General features: G+C 42.9%; 1 protein-coding gene across 1 annotated transcript; it reads left to right on the top strand.

The window, feature by feature from the left end:
* The first annotated feature begins 1068 nt into the window (after positions 1–1068).
* Positions 1069–19182, top strand: MAP3K8 (mitogen-activated protein kinase kinase kinase 8). Its single transcript, XM_009898579.2, has 8 exons — positions 1069–1163; positions 2953–3313; positions 6065–6229; positions 8300–8561; positions 11230–11336; positions 15359–15511; positions 16133–16379; positions 17872–19182. Exons 1-8 carry the CDS (start codon positions 1129–1131, stop codon positions 18003–18005), a joined length of 1464 nt encoding a protein of 487 aa, XP_009896881.2. The 5' UTR covers positions 1069–1128; the 3' UTR covers positions 18006–19182.
* Positions 19183–20826: the final 1644 nt, after the last annotated feature.

Here is a 20826-nt window from a genome sequence, read left to right as displayed (position 1 = left end):
GGGTGCTCCGGGTTAGAAGACACTTCTAGCATCTTCTACTTCTTGCGTTGGGTAGAAAAACCTGACCTGTCTCATCACCTCAGATGCAAAGCTGGGTGCTTCCCCCTTGAGTAGTGCTGGTGATCACAAGGTTTCCAACCCAGCTATCCTAACGCTAGAGGTACTGTCAGGCTCGCTTGAGGCTGGTTGAATTGGTGTGAAGTGCTGGTGATAATCACCGTGTCCATCTTGGGGGGGACAAGGAGACACGGTGCTGCTGTGCCACCATCACCGCAGGGGGTTGCAGAGAAGCGTGTGGCGCCCGCCTTGCCTTTTCCTGTGCTGCCTCCGCCGAGCTGTCCTGTCCTGCCCTGCCTTGCACACTCGCAGCACGTGGGCTGAGTTTCTTTGCCAAGTCGGCCGAGTCATTTTGCTTGGTTTTCTTCAACGCTAGAGCTGACGTAAATACTTTGACCCATGAGAAATATGTGCCACAAAGCTTCCACGTCCTTGCAGGGAGGGTAAGAAAGATAATGATTGTAACCAGAAACTGTACCTGGGTAAACGGCATTGCTTCATGGCCTCAGGGGACCGAGGCGGCTGCCTGTCCTTGAGATAAATAGGTTGTGCTTGATGCTTTTCTTTTTCTTTTTCGACTTTCTTTTTGTCTGGTTGTTACCTTTTGCACGAATTAGATGGTTGCAGCGGATGATGAAAAAGGGAAATGAAAGCTTTCTAAACAGGGCATCCTTTACTCAGTTCTGCTAGGCGAAAAGGAGATCCCTCTCTGCTGTTAACAAACATAAGGCAGGGAGCATTAAAGTCAGGACCTAGCCACGGAAAAACTATGTTTCACAACTACTTGGAAATCTGGATAGTCATACAGCAGCTGGATTCTTGTTTGAACTGTCATCTTTTTCTGCAGAAGAATCCCCTGTTATCTCAGCCTTGTGATTACTAGTTTTTCTTTTCATGAAGCAAGTGATCATATGAGCATAAACCAGTCCTTCTGCTTGAGCTGGTATGCCGTGGCTTTATTTGTTTTGCTTTTCCTAATAGGCTGCCACAGAACACTGTGAAATTATCACCAGCAGTAAATACGGGTTCAAGAAACATGACAACTTTAAGGATTATATTGAGAGCTTTTTGATGGTTTTGAGTGATGTAACCAGGATAAATACAAGGTATGTGCTCTAGACATTTATGTATTGAAAACTATTTGTCTAGGTATTTTAATGACTGACCATGCATGTTTTTAACTTGAATAGATTAATTCTCTCTGGTTTAAAGTAGGAACCTGGGATGGGAAGGGACTTTTAGGAATGTTGAACTCAGTTTCTTGTAGTGAAAGTTCACTTCAGCAAAGTAGTCAAGAATTATCTTTAAAAGTCATTGCTAGGACTAATGAGGACAGAACAAATTGCTGGAAACTGCTTTAAAATCTCATTGCTTTTATGATAACACAGTTCCTGACTTTCTTTTGGAACTGGTGATACTTTAAGTTCAAGTCTTGTTCTGATCAGTTATTTGCAAAACAGATGGGTTATGTATCTCAGGTGGTGACTGACTTGTGCTTTATGCAATTATGCTAACAAATGCTTATTACTAGTGAATGACCTTGCTCCATGACCTTTTCCTCTTTCTGGACACATCAAGTAAGTGTGGGATAAACTAACTGAGTACATTTGTATCTGTCTCTGTCATTCCTTTCCAAATAATTAATTCCTTCATTTTCATTGAGGGTACTCCTTCATTTTTGCATATCCAGCAAAATATAACTAGGTCTTGCTTTCTTACTGTACCAGTTTCTCTAACTAAAAGCTTTACCACAGTAAATTCCAAGTACAAATGCCAAGGGAAGTTCACTAATAACTTCTAAACAAAATTTACTAGCAAAGAATTTTTCTCCATTTCATTCTCACCCAGTCTAGTAGTTATGTTTTTCTTCATATTGCAAATTCATAGTTTTACATCTAACTGTATAATGATAAGAGGAATCTTGACAGGCTGGACAAATGGGTGGAGTCCAATGGCATGAGATTTAACACATCTAAGTGCTGGGTTCTACACATTGGCCACAACAATCCCATGCAGTGTTACAGGCTGGGGTCGGAGTGGCTGGAGAGCAGCCAAACAGAAAGGGACCTGGGGGTACTGATTGACAGTAGGCTGAACACGAGCCTGCAGTGTGCCCAGGTGGCCAAGAAGGCCAGTGGCATCCTGGCCTGTATCAGGAATAGTGTAGCCAGCAGAAGCAGGGAGATCATTCTGCCCCTGTACTCAGCACTGGTTAGGCCACACCTTGAGCACTGTGTTCAGTTCTGGGCCCCTCAGTTTAGAAAAGATGTTGAGTTGCTGGAACATGTCCAGAGAAGGGCAACAAAACTGGTGAGGGGTTTGGAGTACAAGCCCTGTGAGGAGAGGCTGAGGGAGCTGGGGTTGCTTAGCCTGGGGAAGAGGAGGCTCAGGGGTGACCTTATTGCTGTCTACAACTACGTGAAGGGAGGTTGGTAAGCCAGGTGGAGGTTGGTCTCCTCTCCTAGGCAACCAGCACCAGAACAAGAGGACACAGTCTCAAGCTGCAGCAGGGGAGGTTTAGGCTGGATGTTAGGAAGAAATTCTTCACAGAACGAGTGATTGGCCATTGGAATGGGCTGCCTGGGGAGGTGGTGGAGTCACCATCACTGGAGGTGTTTTAGAAGAGACTGGATGGGCACCTGGTGCCATGGTTTAGCTGATTAGATGGTATTGGATGATAGGTTGGATGTGATGATCTTGAAGGTCTTTTCCAACCTGGTTTATTCTATTCTATTCTATTCTATTCTATTCTATTCTATTCTATTCTATTCTATTCTATTCTATTCTATTCTATTCTATTCTATTCTATCCTGAACACTTCTTTTCATGCTTACTTTGCTGAAACATTTATGTGAAAAGTGTTTTCAAGTTTGTTTATTTCTTTTGTTTTTTCAGGAGTGGTTTTGCAAAGTGGACAGTAATGGAGTATATGAGCACGGGTAGTGATAGCAAAGAAGAGATTGACTTGTTGCTAACTAATTTAAATATGTCTGAGGTGATAGACATCATGGAAGACCTTTATCCAGGTGGAGACCTTGCAGTCTATGAAGACAGCTTAATTACAATGTGTGAAGAGGCAAGTCAGAATGAAGAACGTGCAGAATCTTTACTCTTCTGTGAAAGGGAAGTTTCTTTGATGTCTTCTGTCAAATATGGGACTGTGGAAGATCTGCTTGCTTTTGCAAATCAGGTGTCTAACACTGCAAAACAATTTAAAGGATGCAGACAACAGGAATCAGGAATCCTCCTGAATGTGGTATGTCTCTTTACTTTTTACTTAAAAATTATTAGATGTTAGGACTGAGAACCTAAAGAGAAATCACCCCCTAGTCCCAGGGGTAACACTCAGGCCGCTGTTCCCTGTGCAAATCTGGGACTGGAGGGATCTTGGCATCAAGTCTAGCCTCTGCAATCTCAAGCAGCTGTGGAGAGAGGTCTGTTGTTCAGAAGGATCCACTATATGTTGTCTCTTGGTAACCCTGGAGATTCGAAAACATTTCCCAACATCGAGTACAAACTCTGGACATGCATTAAAAAAGCAAAAGCCACAACTGTGGTGGCTTACAGGTTTGGGAGAAGGTAAGAATTTTCCAGTGCCTTGTGTGCATGTAGTAAAAAGAGTTCATTGTGCAGAACAACCATGTAAGGGTCTAGAATCTATTTTGTGTAGTTACTGAATTAACTCTGTCTGCACAAAATACAGAAAGCAGTGATGTAATGAGAATAAGCATATAGTATCAGTGGTGACTTTCAGAATCACAGTATTATGTCATATCACACACCACTAAATTCAAGTATAGATGCATTGTTTCAAAGTAGGTTACTTTTTTTCCCCCTTCCTTTCCTAAAGTGATTTGTGTTCTACAGGCATCTGCATTAGTGTCATTGAGCTTCTATTTAAAATCAATTGCTCTGAAAATAATCAATTATGAAATGGAAGTTTATTCATCTATGTTTGTGTTGCTGCTTCATTAAGAAGTTCTATGTCTATCATCTTAAATATCTTGCACACAGTACGTTTTGGATGTGAGCACTGTTTGCTTGAGGCTTACTGGTTACTCAGGTGTGAAATAGCACAGGGTGTTGCTTTGTTCTGATTTGGAGAGAGCATTGCAGTATTGCAAGGCAGGCATTTTTAAACTCTGTAATTGAGTTTATTACTGAAGAGACACTAATATTAGAAGTTTCCTATACTTGGGCTAGGTACTGTTCCACATACTGGCCCTTGTTTTGCTTGCATATTATTTCTGCAGCTGCATACAATTGGTATGACCCACGTACTATTTAGTGCACATGATCCCATTAAGCAACTGGGGATTTGAGGCAGGGCATTTACCTGTACATGCATTTCAGCAGGTACACTGTAAATACCTACAGCATTTCACTTAGGGTCAGGAGTGCTTCTGATGCCTGGTGACCCCACTGACTGAACCGTGGCTTACATCACAAGGGGTCCTGGAGCGCACAAGCTGGATTGCTTTCTGTTGGAACTAAACTAACTGGAGGATGTGTTAGAGCCACGAATGAGCATTTGCTCCACAGGACCAGTGTAGGAACTAGTCCTGAAAGTCTCCTGAAAACATGCTTAGTGTGGTGGCTGTTGCTTTCTTGCTCTGTAGATCCAATCCATTTGGTCTGTGTTCCTTTCCAGGATAGGTGCAGCCCATGTAGGTTAGCCACTCTCAACCCCTGGAATTGCAGAAGTGAGCAGGCAAGATGTTTGGATTGCTAGTCTGCACTTTGGCTCTGATAAGTAGAGGGGAAGCTCATTCTGCATATCCTAAACAAAATATTTTTATTAAAAGACACACTTCCCCCAACAGTTCAGAACTTATCCTCCCCAAAAATAAGAACTTCGAAGTACTAACTTATTTCATGTAGATACTAGTCTCAGTTTTAGCAGTCAAGGAAATACTTTCCAAATGGAAAAGCATGAACATTGTTAAAGCACACAAAGGTTATCTACATTGCATCTTAAAAAGAAGTCTAAACCCAGTTATCTTCCTAATGTGCTGTTAAAAATAGTAGCAGTAAACAGGTTAATGATAGTCCAGATACTGACAACACTGTATATCCCTGAATTAATTAGGAGCATATTCACAGGAAACATTACTAATTCCTTAGCTGAGACAATATTAAGAGACTGAAGAAAGAGCATCACATCTCAAGAAGCACTCATATGGCTATAGTTAGGAGTTTGGCCTCTCTCTGTCATGTGCAGAGGGAGGGAGCTGTTTCTGAGGAAGATACTGACTTAAATGCCCTGAATCTCTTCCTGGAGGAACCTTCCTGGCCTTGTTGACTGTACAGAGAACCAAAACTCCCAGCTTTACCACCTAAAGCAGACAGTGTGACTTTCACTGTGTTGTTTTTGTTTGGTTGGTTTGGTTTGGTTTTGTCTGGGTTTTTTGTTTTTTTTTGTTTTTAGTACAGTTTAAAACTAGAAGATTGGTGGTAAAACTCTGGCAGGCTTCTTCTACATTTTACTAGGCAGCAGAAACTCTGGTACAAGATGAAAAATGTAGCTGTGTTCCCCTAGCAGTACATGTGATATTAGGAAACACTGAAATTGTTGCTCACATGGTGTAAGATAGCCTGTGAGTAACAGGTATGTGGCATAACAAGTTAGCAGATTACAGGAAGGGCAAACATGTGCAGGTGAATCTAATAACAAGAGGCAGGCAATTTCATTAACCCAGCTGCTGCTGTTGTTGTTTCAAGACAATTAATTGCAACTTACACTTTGTAAGTTAGTCACTGGAGAGAAACGTGGATGCCTGGACTGTGAATGAGTGCCACACCTCACATGCTGTTCCCATTTGGTGTTTCTAAATAAAGACTGCAGAACAGATCGCGTGCATCATGCACATACAGAAGTGATACTTTTTTTTCCCCCACTACATGTATAAAATTAATTAGGCTTGAGGAGCTTTTCTTTTTTTTCCTTTTTTTTTTTAAATTTTAAATTTATGGTTGTTGTTGTTGTTTTTTTTTAATAACTCTGCAGATCACACCCAAGAATGGGCGCTATCAAATTGACTCGGATGTGCTGCTGTTTCCTTGGAAGCTGACTTACAGGAACATTGGCTCTGATTTTATTCCTCGGGGAGCTTTTGGGAAAGTCTATTTGGCCCAAGATAGAGAAACCAAGAAACGAATGGCATGCAAACTGGTATGTTAGCTCAGTAGCTTTATCTCCGAGCAAACATTGTACGGCATTGTATGTACAGTATATTGGCAAACATGTCTGCATCACAGGAGAACCATGGACCTGCTGGAGCGGGTTCAGAGGAGGGCCACAGAGATGATCAGAGGGCTGGAGCATCTCTCCTATGAAGACAGGCTGAAAGAATTGGACCTGTTCAGCCTGGAGAACAGAAGGCTCTGGGGAGACCTTAGAGCTGCATTTCAATATCTGAAGGGGACCTACAGGAAGCCTGGGAAAGGACTGTTTGGAAGGGCTTGTAGTGATAGGACGCGTGGCAATGGTTTGAAACTGGAGCAGGGCAGATTTAGGTTGGACACAAGGATGAAGTTCTTTACAATAAGAGTGGTAAAATACTGGAACAGGCTGCCCAGGGATGTGGCTGAGGCCCCATTCCTGGAAATATTCAAGATCAGACTCAGTGTGGCCCTGGGAAGCCTGATCAAGTTGGAGGTGTCCCTGCTGACTGGTGGGGGTTTGGACAAGAGGACCTTTGAGGGTCCCTTCCAACCCAAAGCAGTCTGTGTGAGTCACATTCCACCACTAGGCTGATGATCATCTTGGTTTTGTTGGCCTACACAAGGCAGGAAAAACGCAAGTTTCTAACTGTTAATTTGTGTTCATTTTTTGGCTTTGAGACTGCAAAAGTGTCTGCATTTTGAAAGTGTCTGGAAGTATGTGTTAACTGCCACATGGGCAGGCCTGCTGTGCTGTGGGGGCTGAAGAATTTCTGCTTGTCCTGCTGTACTCATGGTAGTAAAATATCAGCACGAGATCATGTTTCTCCTGGAGATGATAGCAAAACCATGTTGCTGCAGGTGGTTTTAGGATCCTGTCCTTTAACTGGGGTCCTCAGACTTAGTTTTTCTTTACTTCAGTGCCAATAATGTCCCTGAGAGCTCGTGTTACCTGCAACTCTCATTGCGTTTTGGGCACTGACTGAGCTTAAGGTTGTCAGATGTGTGAAGAAAACTGCTGAGCAGTCCCCTGTTTTTATGCGAAGCAAAGGCATTAAATATTTAGTGTCAGTCGAGGTTGAGCTGGGAAATTGCTTTATATCCTCTGACTTTTGAATAAGTACCTGTATTGCCCCTGTGAGTGAGAGTTGGGGAGGCAGTTGCATGTGGCAATTATACCCCTTGCAGTCAGTGTATCTACATGAAGACAGATTTAGTTTGCTGTTCCTGCATAACCCACTGCAGAATTAAAACATCCTAATGTTTCTGAAAATGCAGTTTCTCTTTGCTATAAAAATATTCACAGTCACACTGATTGGACTCAGAGAGCCTAAGGTCTTTTCCACCTGAAACAATTCTATGATTCTAAATCTGCTGAGGGAAGGAGAATAGAAAGAGTGATAGTAGCTTTTCCATGTGTGAGCAAACACTGATTTTATTGTCTTAACAATCTACTGTCAGTACTTTTTAAAGGCATATAGTGCTGCCAGATGCAGGCATATAGTGCTGCCAGATGCTGCCTTTAAAGCAGGTTTCGTTCCTTCTAAGCCATAAACCAGCACTGATAAGGATTGACTTGAGGTTAGTGCCGGTCCTTAGCATGGTTTGTCTGTACACTGCCGAGTACTGCAAGCACTGATGCACACGTCAGACAGGTGCATGGCTGAGGCAGAGCAGATGAGACTGCACAAAGCTAATGGAAAAAGCAGCAGGATTTTTATCTCCTTCACCAGGAAGTTTGCGTAGAGCTTTTGCGCAACTGCCAGATTTTGACGGGAATAGCTGTTACTACATTGCTTGTTCTGGAAGATTACAGATTTTGTTTGGGCATGATTCCAAAAACTCTCTCAACTTTAAACAGGATATATCTCAACTGGAAAAGAAGAATAAGTCATAGGATTGACATAAAACCCTGTACTTTAACAAGTGGACCACAGGATTGAAATAAATCTCTGTGTTTTAACACATGGCTAGGAGAGCTTTGCTTCCTTCTTCCATTTCAATCTGTAGGATAATTAGTGTTAGTATGGATAACTTGGCCTTTAAGCTTCTTTTCTGTGGTTTTGTTTCAATTCACTAGGTCCCAGTGGAACAGTTCAAACCTTCAGACGTTGAAATACAGGCATGTTTCCGTCACGAAAACATTGCTGAGTTATATGGTGCTATTTTATGGGATGAGACAATCCATCTCTTTATGGAAGCTGGAGAGGGAGGATCTGTCATGGAGAAGCTGGAGAGTTGTGGTCCTATGAGAGAATTTGAAATCATTTGGGTGACAAAGCACATTCTGAAAGGACTTGACTTTCTTCACTCCAAGAGGATTATCCACCATGATATCAAACGTATGTGTATGTGCTTCCTTGGTGTACTTTCTGGTCTAGGCTGGGTTGGGACCCACATCTCTGGGAAGAAAGGAAGGATAATGCACAGCAAATGACAACAAAGTCATAGCTCCTTTGTCTTTTTTGAGCAGCTTAATTTGACATAGAAACTTGAAGAAAATGAGTGAAATTATCAGTCTGTGTTAAGCCAGAAGTTTCCCACCTTCCATGTTAATTCATCCTGACTGCTTCCATGCCCACCTTGCACTTGCACCTTATTGTAGGTTTTATGTTCCTGCGTGGCTGTTCCTCAATTTGGAGCTAAGCACATCATTTGTATTGTTGTTTTTTTTTTCCTTTTAACAATTACTATGAATTTTAGTCTATATTTGCTTTTGAAAGGCTCTAGGTATTGACATGTATAAATAATGAAAACTAACCCTAAATTCAATACATTAATAACTAACCCTAAATTCAATACATTAATAATATTAAATGCCTTTAAAATTAAATTCTAATGCATTATATTTACTTTAATATTAACTACTGTTTCTTCCAGCCCCACCTCCCCCAACAGTCAGAAGAATTCTGCCTTTCTAGTATCAGTGCTTCTGATTGTAGATATATCTCTTATGTAGATATATCTCTTATGTAGGTTACTCTTCACTAAACCTGAGTGTTTAAAGTAGAAATATTCAAAATGAAGTGTTACAATAAATAGTTTACAGAAGATGGCAACATTTTGCTAAATTTTCATCTCCATCTTGCATTTTTTTAAGTTAATGTGGGTCAGTACTTTTAGGCTTAGACTTTTGAGATTCTGGCAACTCCAAAACTGCTTAATTTTTACCATGAGCTGTGCTTTCTCACTCCTGGTAAGAGGCTTTCCTCTGGGTTTATTGTAATTGGCAATAACAATGACAGTAATTAAAAGGTTTAAAAACCAAACCAACCCACTTCATCTAGATAACAGACAGAAGAACCAGTCTGTTGTGGATGTGGTGGATGCCAGTTTGCTTTGCCTTTTCTAGCCTTTTCTTTGCATTACTGGATGCAGGGCAGGAACCAAGGTGGGGGCCACCTGAGGCTGATGGGCACCAGTCCTGGAGATGCTTGGGTGCAAACCCTGGCCACACTTGGGCCTGCAGGGAGCTGTTTTGTTTGAGGGGTTGATCTGGGTAATCCAGCCCTTTAATGGCAGCCGTGCCTACTGCCTAGCAAAATGGTCCCGGCTCAAGGGAGCAAGTTGGGCATTCTCCATCACCAGGCAGAACCAATAGAAATGGCTGTTTCCCAGCCCTTTAATGGCAGCTGTGCCTACTGCCTAGCAAAGCGGTCCCTGCTCAAGGGAGCAAGTTGGGCATTCTCCATCACCAGGCAGAACCAATAGAAATGGCTGTTTCCCAAACATCTGTGATTTTTCCCTCACTGCATCCACTGATGTTCAGTCTCTGTCATGCTGATGCAGGAGGAGATAGGGCTTTACTGAGAGAAAGACTGCCCTGAGCCAGGAAGGGGAGAAGGCTGTTCAGTGTTGCCACTCATTTTTACCCTTGGTTGTGGAAAGCAAGACTATTTATTTCATGAGGGGAACTTCAGTCCAAAATCAGCTGGAGCTGGGTGCAGTCCCAAACATGCAGCAGAGTGTGCTGTGGCACTGCGGTCCCCTGCACCATCTTTTATGTAGTGTTTAAAATCCATATCTTCAAAGGTATCCCTAAAATCATACATATATTTGTATAGTTTTGTAGCTCTGGCAAGGAGGTGGGAGTGTGAAAGATTGCTTCAGGAACCAGTATTGCTGAAATCAAGCCTGCATCTTCCCACTGGCTGGTCTCAGTGGACACCATCAAGATGGAAAATGACCCATAGTTTCCTCTGGGAGAAAATGTGTTTCTGTTCTGTAACTTGGAGACTTCCTATGTACACACATTTGAAACAGCAAACTAGAATTTTTCAAGGCTTACAGAGAGCACTACCTCCATAAATATTTGATTGGAAATACAACTGCAAAGAAGGCCTCTGAGTACAAAGTCCTGCCTTAGGCAGAGCTTTTTGGAAGAAAGTGAATTAAGCTCCTAGATAATGCTGCAGTACAATGGGAGTTTGGAAGTCTCTGTCTTTCATTATTTTTGCAGTCATAGTCATCACAGTGAGCCACTCTGGCTGACTGATGGAGGAGACTGGTGTGACTGCTGTTGAGGCACTTTGGTTGCTCTCTGCTTTTTTCTTCATTTAAGTCAATAGTGTAGAGAAGCCTCCTGGTGACCAACAGTTATGTTATTCATAGCCATGCACAACATGCTCTCCACCTTGGAGATCATTAAGCATCCCTGAAAGCAAGCCTTGCTGAGGTGCCTAGCAGTCTTCCACCTTCCTCCCTTATCTTGAGCCTTTTTCTTTCTCTCAGTTTTTTTTTTTTTCCTTCTTTTTTGAAGCTAGGAAAGTGACCAGTTGTTGATTCTTCTCTTACATAAACCTGAAGAGTTTGAATTTTAAGAGATGATTTAAAATTGGACCCAGTCACTAACAGACCTGTTTTGGCTAGAAGAAGGACCATGAGACTGGTGGTGCTGTCTCCTTTCTCAGGCTAACATCCAAATCAAAATAGATGTGTTGCAAATTGAATGCTCATGGTGCTAGAAACTGAAATGTTGTCTTTTTCTTCTTCTTTATTTTTTTCTTTTAGCAAGCAATATTGTTTTTATGTCAACTAAGGCTGTTTTGGTGGATTTTGGCCTGAGTGTTCAAATGACTGAAGACATTTACTATCCCAAAGACCTTAGAGGAACAGAGGTAAGAAACTGGAAGGGCAAAATCCCTTGTGTTGTGTTACTCCCATGGCTGTGATGAGTAGACTCAAGTTTGGAGCTTGAGGGTAGAGGCTTGAGCAAAAGGGTCTTACAATCAAAAAGTTACAAGTAAACATTAATAATATAATATCAATTATATTTTTATTGTCAATTTGCTGAGAATTGGGTGTTACACTTTGAAGGCTGTATCATCTTCTCTGCAGTCCTGTTTGTTAGCAATGATTAAATCTGAAGTTAAAGACAGATCAGGGTTCACTGAAATCAAACAAAGGATCAGTGCTCTGAGGAGAGTTTGCAGTGCATCAGTTGTTGGTCAGAAACACTTCAAACAGGAATTTGTTCTCTGCTCTAGCAAAGATTTCCACCCTGCTATGGATCAGGGTGACCTGCTCAGCACAGTAGTTTGATTCCTTTGAAACTGCAGAAATTGCAGACCTCTGGGTTTCATCCCTTAGCATTTGTAAGCTCTATTCCTTGTCCACATGTAACCCTTCTGCCCTTTGGGTGTTACGTGTGGCACCGTTGATGATTATCTGCTAAACTTGCTTAGGCATTACAGTGATGTAGGTGGGGACCTCTTACATGTTCTCAGTGACTCTGAACACGCAGAGGGGTCCTGCACACTACTTGGGCTACACTCATGCCTTGGTGTTTCCAGGGCTGGAGCTTTAGCAGCACAGATTATCTTGGATAGCTACTGCAAATGTAGCTTTGTGTGCTCTCTGTTGTTTACAGGAAATACTGCAGCTGAAATGTTGGCACTTACTGTTTTCCTGGTTTTCCACAGCACAGGCATGTGTTTAGAGGACTTATTTTCATAACTGAAAAAGAGCATTTCACGTCAGGCTTCTTGGGGTTTTTTGTTTGGGTTTTGTTGTTCTTTTTTCCCCCCCAAGATATTTGGGAAATTACTTGACTGTTTGTTTTGACTGTCTTTCTAGCCAGGGGAGTGAAGAGCTTAAAATTCTTACTGTACTGGAAGCAACACGCTTCCTGGCATGTAATGTACGTGCTTTCCTGGTGGGGGGGGGGTGTTATTTTGGTTTGGTTTGGGGTTTTTGACTTGTTCAAGAGGGTTTTGTGTGCTGTTAATTAGAATCAGAAAAGTGAAGGGGATGAGTTGGAAGCTCTGGTAGCATACTTTGCAAGGATGGAGATGTGTGTAAACAGGAAATCTCCAGGTTTGTGGAGTGGTGATGATCTGCTCCTGGCTGTTGGAGGCAGGACAAGTTCATAGTGGTAAGAACAACTGTGAAAAACACTTAGTTCTTCATTTAGTAGGAAGAAAATTATTCTGCACTCTTGAGCACCTGCAGTCATGTCTTTAGAAAGTGAATAATCCCCATAACCCTGAAGCATGGTGGCGCTTGGTGTTAGCTGTCTCAGGGTAGAAGCAGCCCAGTCCTTGGAACCAGCAATCTTGCTGTTCAGCCACAGCATCACAGGCCAGAAGTAAGGTTGCAGAGACAGGAAGGGAGATTTTCAAACACCAAAGACTTACAGGAACATCATGAATGCCTGTCTACAGCAGAAGCTCACAGTCTTCCTGCTAGGCATCTTCCTTTCTGCCTTGTGGGGTGCCTGATCCAGTCTCCCACAAATGCTTTCTGTAGTCTTTGATACCAATGGTCTGGTTTATTTTTTCAAAGTAAGATCTTGACTCCAAAGTCTTCCTGAGTTTTGCACCCTCAATTATGCAGCCTTAATATGTGGTGCTGTTTCTGCATGTAGTTGTACAGCTCCTTGTTAGGGATCTGTCACTGCTGTGCAGCATTATGCCTGTGGGCATCTCTTATGTCTGGTATTGGCAAGGGCTCATGAAGTGGCAGTTGGAGTTGCCTTTTTCCTGTGCACATTTTTTTCTTGGGGGTTAGAATTTTTATTCACTTCTGTAGCACAGAAAGTCTGAGTGTTGGGAATCTTCTTTGTGTTTATGAAAATTAATAGCTGCAATTCTGGGGAGCATGACTGAAAGATTGTTAGATTTTGTTGAGTTGATGTAGCATGAAAAACCTGGGTTTTCTGGATAAGTCATGCAACACAGTATACCATGCTTGTGGTGGAACTCCTCTGCAGGAAATTACTTTTTCTAGGCATTGGCTGTGCTTGCTTTTATGCTCTGTTAGCTTCAGTCAAGCTATTTGAGGGGAGGAAAAAGTTGTCTGCTAGGGGTTTCTTGAATGTGGAAGGTGTGATTCATTTGCAGGAATGCTAAATTAAACCAGCACAGCATGAAGGGTTGTTTTTTAGTGGAGTCATGTCTCTGGTCTGAGGGGCAGGCAGCCAAGTGACAACCCAGCAGTAGGGAGGAGTGAGAATGGTAAGGTGAGAATGGGCTTGGGCTGCCAACTTTGGTGACAACTTTGGCCAGTGTAAACCAGTCTAAAATCACAGCTTTGGTGCATGTCTCAATTTGGCTTTTTGTTACTCTTCAGTCAAGGTGCATCTTGACCATTTTCACCATTGGGCTATAGTTGTTGACAGGTTCTTGTTCCAGCATCTTTTTCTCCTCAAAAAGGCAGCTGCTGCCTTTTTTTTTTCCCCATGCACAGATTTCACTCAAGTTGCACTGTATTTGCTAATCACTTTTTTTGTACAAAACCAGATTTTCTATTCTGTGCTTCTTATGAGACTTAGAAGTGGCTGGTGCAGACGCAGAGGAAAGCAATGGGTAGGACTCGGTAGCAGCCGTAGAATCCTGCTGAGCCTTTTCACACGCTGAACCTTTGCACATGCTTCTGCTCTGAAGCTCTGTGCTGCAGATATGGTCGGTGATTTACTGGGAAATATTCCTTGGCATTTGCCTGAGCCCTACAGCCCTTCTCAGTCTGTGGTAATAAGCGGTCAAACCACGTGGCAATGACTTAACTTCCTGCTCTTGTGTCAGTTAATGGCTTTTAATGTGATTCTTTGTGGCAGGATGACTTGAACTAATTAAAGTTCTGTTTGGCTCCTTTAGAGGGAAATTGGGTGAGGGAAGAACAGAAACTAGAAGCAAATAGGGCGGCTTGCTAACCTCATGTGTTGTGGGCTGTGCCCACGTTGTGTTGAAACCTCCTCCCCTGGCTGGTGGTGGTGGCCGAGCTGTGCGGGCAGCTCCTGCCAGTCCTGGGGTGTGCCTCCTGCATCCTGCCCATCTGGTTCTCCTCTGGCTCTGCTCCCGAGCTGCCTGGAGCTGTCAGGAGCTTCCCACTAAATCCTTCTCTATTTTTTTAACAAATCCAAATGTTTCAGTGAAATGTTTGGATAGAAACCATATTTTGGTTTAGATGAGATTAGCTTTTTTGGTTTAAAAAAACCAAAAACCTAAAAGAGGGGTACTCCCTTAATAACTGCTCTGAGAGTTCTGGTGGAAAGGGCATGCAAGAGGACTTAGGAGATACAGATTTGTATTTATGCATTGCCTTAGACCTGGCTGGCTCCTCACCATTCCATTTCTTGGAATAATGCCCCAGCATGCAGGTTATTGGGTAAGGTGGGGAGAGGAAAAGAGTAAGGAAGACAGGAAGGTGTGTATCTGTCAGTTCTCCCCAGAAGAGCTGTTAAGTATCTGATGTAACAGGGATCTGAGGAGTGGACTCCTACCCCAGCTGGGTGACTAGTACTCACAGTCACCCTTGTTAGCCTCATACATGCCCACGTTGTTCAAGCAGAATGGAGTGGTCTCAGTAGTGCCCCACTGGCAATGCAGGCGCCTCCTTTTCCTGTGGAGGGGTGAGGTTCCTGCTACACAGCCTTGGGTTGAACATCAGCCTTCCAAAGCTCAGTTAAGTCTCATAGCCACTGAACTGTGGCATGTGTAGGGAGGGTAAACCTGGAACATGAGTTTGTCCAGGTGCCAGAGCAGAAAAATCTTATTCCCTAGATGATGCTTGTCTATATGCTGCAAGCACTGCTGGGATGTATCCCTTCAGAGAGAGTTTTCCCAGATCTCAAAATGCCATGACTTGTCTTTGTTTATTGCTTTCCTCTATTGATTAATCTCTTTTTGACTATTCTGCACAGATTTACATGAGCCCTGAAGTTATTCTCTGCAGAGGCCACACAACGAAAGCGGACATCTACAGCATGGGAGCTACTATTATACACATGCAAACTGGCATCCCACCCTGGGTGAACAGATATCCTCGTTCTGCATATCCCTCCTACCTCTATATTGTGAGTGTCCACAGCAAAGCTGTAGCTCAGTTTCAGTTGAAGGGTTTCCTATGCTCTTGTTTGGGAAAGCTCCAATCATATAAAAACTGACAAAATGTTTCTCAGAGAGATGATATCACCCTTTTTGCTTCAGGGGAGGGAAGTGGGTTTTGGTCGTTTAGGGGAAGGCAGAGGCTGAGCTGGAGTCATCTCTGTCATTTGTGTTAAAATTTACAGGGCTTGGGTATACTGCAAGAACAAGGCTAGAACAGCATAAAACTTGATTGAAACAAACCCATCTGTGTCCAGCATATCTGTTTTGCTTAGAAGTGGCAAATGAAAACTGGAGCCTGGCAGATTTGATTCTCAGATTCTTCTAGTGTGGTATAGAAATCTGGTGAATTTGATTTGCACCAGATTTGAGGCTTGCTTGGAGCTGCTTTGAGTTTTTAAACTTAGGATAGAAACTTGACTTTTAAAAGGTGGATTTTGTGCAGCTGTTCTCTTCTAATTGATTCACCCAGCTCAGGGAGGAGATGAGTTGTAAGTGGGGAATTCCCAGACCACTCGTGGTTATCTGTGGCTTCCTCTTCCTTTGTTTATGGAATAACTGTTTTAATGGTGGTCTTTTGATTCCAATAGATCCACAAGCAAGCTCCCCCCTTGGAGGACATCGCTGAAGATTGCAGCACTTCCATGAGAGAGTTGCTAGAAGCAGCTCTAGAAAGGAATCCTAATCATAGGCTGTCTGCAGCAGATTTACTGAAACATGAAGCCTTACACCCACCCCCAGAAGAGCAGCCACGGTGCCAGAGCCTGGACTCAGCACTGTTTGAGAGGAAAAGACTACTGGCAAGGAAGGAGCTGCAGCTGCCAGAAAACATTGCAGGTAGTGATATCAGGCTTGCTTGCCTTGCACTTCATAGATTGTACTTTGTCTCAAAACTTAAGTGAGTGTTTAGAATCAAACAAAACTCAAAAGGCTTCTGGAAAGAGATCAGTAAACAATCCGACCAGATGAGATCAGAGACAGAGGTCATTATGAGTTATGTGAAACGCCTGTTGACTTCAACAAGGGAAGAACTCAGCCTGAATTCTGCAGCTCCAGTAGTGCTGGCTCTTGAAAAAGCTCTGGGTGTCATTCAGGGCACTTTGTGAAGCAGAAGAGTGGGTGGTCAAGAAGGTGGTGACAGTCTCTTTTCAAATGGTGTCCTGTGATAGTACAAGGGGCAACAGACACAAACTGGAACACAGGAAGTTCCACCTCAACATGAGGAAAAACTTCTTTACTGTAAGGATGACAGGCTGTCCAGAGAGGTTGAGGAGTCTCCTTCTCTAGAGACTTGAGACCCATCTGGACACATTCCTATGTGACCTGCCCTAGGTGATCCTGCTTTGATGGGGTGGGGTGGGCTCAATAATCTCTGGAGGTGCCTTCCAACCCCTAACGTTCTGTGATTCTATGCCAATCAAACCATGGTGTGGCTGAGTATTAGCACTACAAACCTTTTGTTTCAAAAGCGAAAGTAACTGGAACACAGTTCCCCTTGTGCATTAGTAAGTGCTTTATGAAGGGTAATACAGAAACTAGCTAGGAAACTCAATGTGTCCTCAGATAATATCAAGCCCCAGGGAGATTCAGTGCCAGCAACCTGCTAGCGGGCTTCAGGACGATTTAATTCTACTTCTTTGTTTTGCCTTGTGGGTGCATAATCCTTTGACTGGCTCAGGCCATCTGAATCAATTATTTTGAAAATGAAAAGCACTGAAAATTAAGTGGGAAAAAAAATATGGAACTTTAGTTTAGGTGCTTGAGATTCCAAGGTACTCATTATACAAGTATTCAGGAGAGTTCTGCCGCTGCAAACCAGGTCTGGATTTTTCAGACTATGATTTAAAAGGAAAAAAAAAGTATCTCAGACTGATGGTCCTGTGTTTGTTCTGTACTGTCACATCAAGTGACACAAAGAGGATGTCATCTGTTTAGATGAAAATTCCCCTGCTGTGAAGGGGAACTCTTAGCTGGCAGAAAGCTGGCAGGTTGGTTTTTTTGGTGCACCAAACTTTCCTTTTAGCACTGCGACTCAAAGGATGTGGAAGATCTGCCTAGCTGTCCCAGCTGATGGAAATAGTTGAACACACTTGGCTGTTTCCAGCAGCAAACTGCTTAACCTTTCTTTGCCCCAGCACAGAGGGTTGATTTGCTATCTCTATTTTATGTGAGGTTTATGTTGCAGTGTCCTTAAAAAGGAAGCTTTCTGGACCACAGATAAATAAAAGCAGATAATAGGCCAATAATTCCAGTAATGTCTACAGCCATGGAACTGAACAAATGTAGGTATTTATGCAATAATGATATGCTTTGTCTCTTTCCTTTTTAGATTCCTCATTGTGTACTGGCAGCATGGAAGAGTCAGACCTACTTAAGAGGCAAAGATCACTCTACATAGATCTTGGAGCTCTAGCTGGTTACTTCAATATTGTTAGGGGACCACCAGCCGTAGAATACGACTGACTCAGTAGCATTTTGTGTCAGCAGGTTAGAAATGGACCTCTACCTCTTAAAACTTGATTTTAAGACTTGATTTTTCAAATTTGTATGTAAAAATTTTGCCATTGTGGGCTGTGAAATGTGAATAGTGTTTAATTGCACAGATGATTAAGCTAAACCCTTGAGGGCTCTGATAAGCTGATCCTAAACAACCATATTTGTGCATCTGCTGGTTGACCAACAAGAAGATGGCAAGAAGAACACTGCTGGGAATGTCTCAATCCAGGATATCTTCCTGTGCTGGGCCTTGCACTTTTGTAAAACTTGTAATATATGCTTGCAAATACTGCCATGGAAAAAGCCAATATATATAATTCAGCATGTGGGCTCTAAGATTCCATCTCTCTAAACTGTCCTTAGGGAAAACTTTCTAAAGGGGAAAAAAAAAAGTCCTTGATTTAACCACTCAAAGACTGATTCAGTGTTGTTCTGTCTTTGAGACTTGGCCAGTCTCTGGTCAATCTTAATGGAAATCAGGGCCCCCCTTGAGCTAATTTTTATCAGCTGTCTCTGGAGACAAAGCATCACTTGGTCACAGATGTGTTTTACTTTGCATCTTCGCTGGGCTGTGGAAGCAGGGCACTGTCCCACTTCCCTGTGGGTGGAAGGAATCTTTCCCTGGCTCTGTCAGTTAGGTCTGGGAACAGCACAGCAAGCTGGCCTTGACTCCACCTGCTTCCTACGTTACAGATACTGCAAGGATATCTTAAGTAGTTTTCAAGGATAGATAAAATGTTATTCCCTATTGGCAATAGTGGGCAGGCTCCAGCCTCTTGCTTTTTAACCCTTTAAAAGTGTACAGGTGTATAATTGCTGTGAGTGCTGTGGTTTGGAAAGCATGTCAGTCGTGACAGGCTGTGTTTATGTTCCTATGGAAATGGAATTACATTGTTCTTGCTGTGCCTCATATATTTGAAACATGATGTTTTGGATGATAGTAAAACTATGTGAACTGCATAGTTCTGTACATCCCATGGGATGAGAACGTAAACTTTTATAAAACTCTTCTTGGATGCTTAGGATGACCTCTCTATAAGCATTTGTGTTTAAGTGGCATACTGTGTATGTTGTACACTGAACCCCTTTGAGAAGCACAGTCTCCTTTTTCATACGTCTGTTATTTAATGCTGCTCCTATCTGACAGATGATTTCTAGTTTGATACCGATACGGTGAAATGAATAAATCCAGCTCAGTGCCTTGAAATGTGGTCCCTCTCTTCTTTTCTCTTTGAAAACACCATGAGGCTGGGATGTGTTTGGGGCAACCTTCCCTACTATGGCCCAGGTACACTACACTGTCTCCAACTGCTGTCTACAACTACCTGAAGGGTGGTTGTAGCCAGGAGGGGGTTGGTCTCTTCTCCCAGACAACCAGCACCAGAACATGAGGACACAGTCTCAGGCTGTGCCAGGGGAAGTTTAGACTCGAGGTGAGGAGAAAGTTCTTCACAGAGAGAGTTGTTAGCCATTGGAACTGGCTGCCCAGGGAGGTGGTGGAGTCACCATCCCTGGAGGTGTTCAAGAGGGGATTGGACGTGGCACTTGGTGCCATGGTCTAGTAGTCATGAGGTCTTGGGTGACAGGTTGGACTTGATGATCTTTGAGGTCTTTTCCAACCAGCTGGGTGGGGGTCATCACTGATGGATTTTGGACTCTACTAACAGACAAAGAGTGTTCCTGAAAAAGTCCCATTCCCAACACTCCTTCCGGACTGCCTGAACGTTGCAAAGGGCGTATGCACAACATGCAGTTCTTCAGTCCTGATCTTAATTGCTGCCAAAAGTCCTGCTGGGAATAATCCACCTGCAGCAGTACTTTGTGTAGAATCTCTAGATGACTAGCTGCTTTGAGGAAAGCTGTACTGGGGAGCTCTCTTCATATTTACACTGGCTGTAATGATCAGGATATTCAGGGATCAGACTTATAGTGTATGTGACTTAATAAAACCCCATAACCTAATGGTTTGGACACTCACTTTTGCCTTGAGAGATCTAGGTTCACAGAATCACAGAATGTTGGGGTTTGGAAGTCACCTCCAGAGATCATTGAGTCCAAACCCCCTGCCAAAGCAGGATCACCTAGGGCAGGTCACACAGGAACACATCCAGGTGGGTTTTGAAAGTCTCAAGAGAAGGAGACCCCAGAATTTCTCTGAAGAGCCTGTTCCAGTGCTCTGTCACACTCACCATAGATAAGTATCTCCCTGTGCTGAGGTGGAACCTCCTGTGTTCTAGCTTGTACCTGTTGTTCCTTGTCCTAACTCTGGGCACCAGTGGAAGGAGCCTGGCACCTTCATCTTGACACCAACTCCTCAGGTAGTTATAGATGTTGATAAGATCCCCTCTCATCCTTCTCAAGACTGAACAGGCCCAGGTCAATTTTCAGATCTTTTGTTGATGGCTTTTGATCTTTAATGAGATTCATAGAATTAGTGGGAAACAGGTTTTCAGGTAGCTGGAGATGAGTTTAAAATCTCTTCTCCACTTTCCCTTCTATACAATTAAAGTTGCCATCCCCACCATATAGTTTCTAGAAATTATTGAAATACTTACAAGTGCCTAAATACTTCAACAGAATTGCAGCCTGCTAGGGGGCTTTCACCATTGCTTGAAAAAAAAAAGTCTTACATTGAGTTTTCTGCTTGTATTTTCTTCTTTAATGCTATTCTCCTCTCCCACACCCAGTTAAATGATTTAGCATGGAAATCTCCAGATGGGGACAGGGTCACTATTTAATTCATTCTGAGTGTATGGCTGTTCTATATCTTCTAGTAATAAGTGACCAG

Source organism: Dryobates pubescens, chromosome 21, assembly GCF_014839835.1.
Source record: "Dryobates pubescens isolate bDryPub1 chromosome 21, bDryPub1.pri, whole genome shotgun sequence".
NCBI lineage: Eukaryota > Metazoa > Chordata > Aves > Piciformes > Picidae > Dryobates > Dryobates pubescens.
The sequence above is the reverse complement of the archived record's forward strand: the minus strand, read 5'-3'. Positions and strand labels throughout refer to the sequence as shown.

Coding starts and splice junctions, on each gene's coding strand:
- MAP3K8 (XM_009898579.2), top strand. CDS start 1,129: ATGGTTTTGAGTGATGTAACCAGGATAAATACAAG. Junction 1,164..2,952: donor GTAACCAGGATAAATACAAG/GTATGTGCTCTA, acceptor TTGTTTTTTCAG/GAGTGGTTTTGCAAAGTGGA. Junction 3,314..6,064: donor CAGGAATCCTCCTGAATGTG/GTATGTCTCTTT, acceptor ATAACTCTGCAG/ATCACACCCAAGAATGGGCG.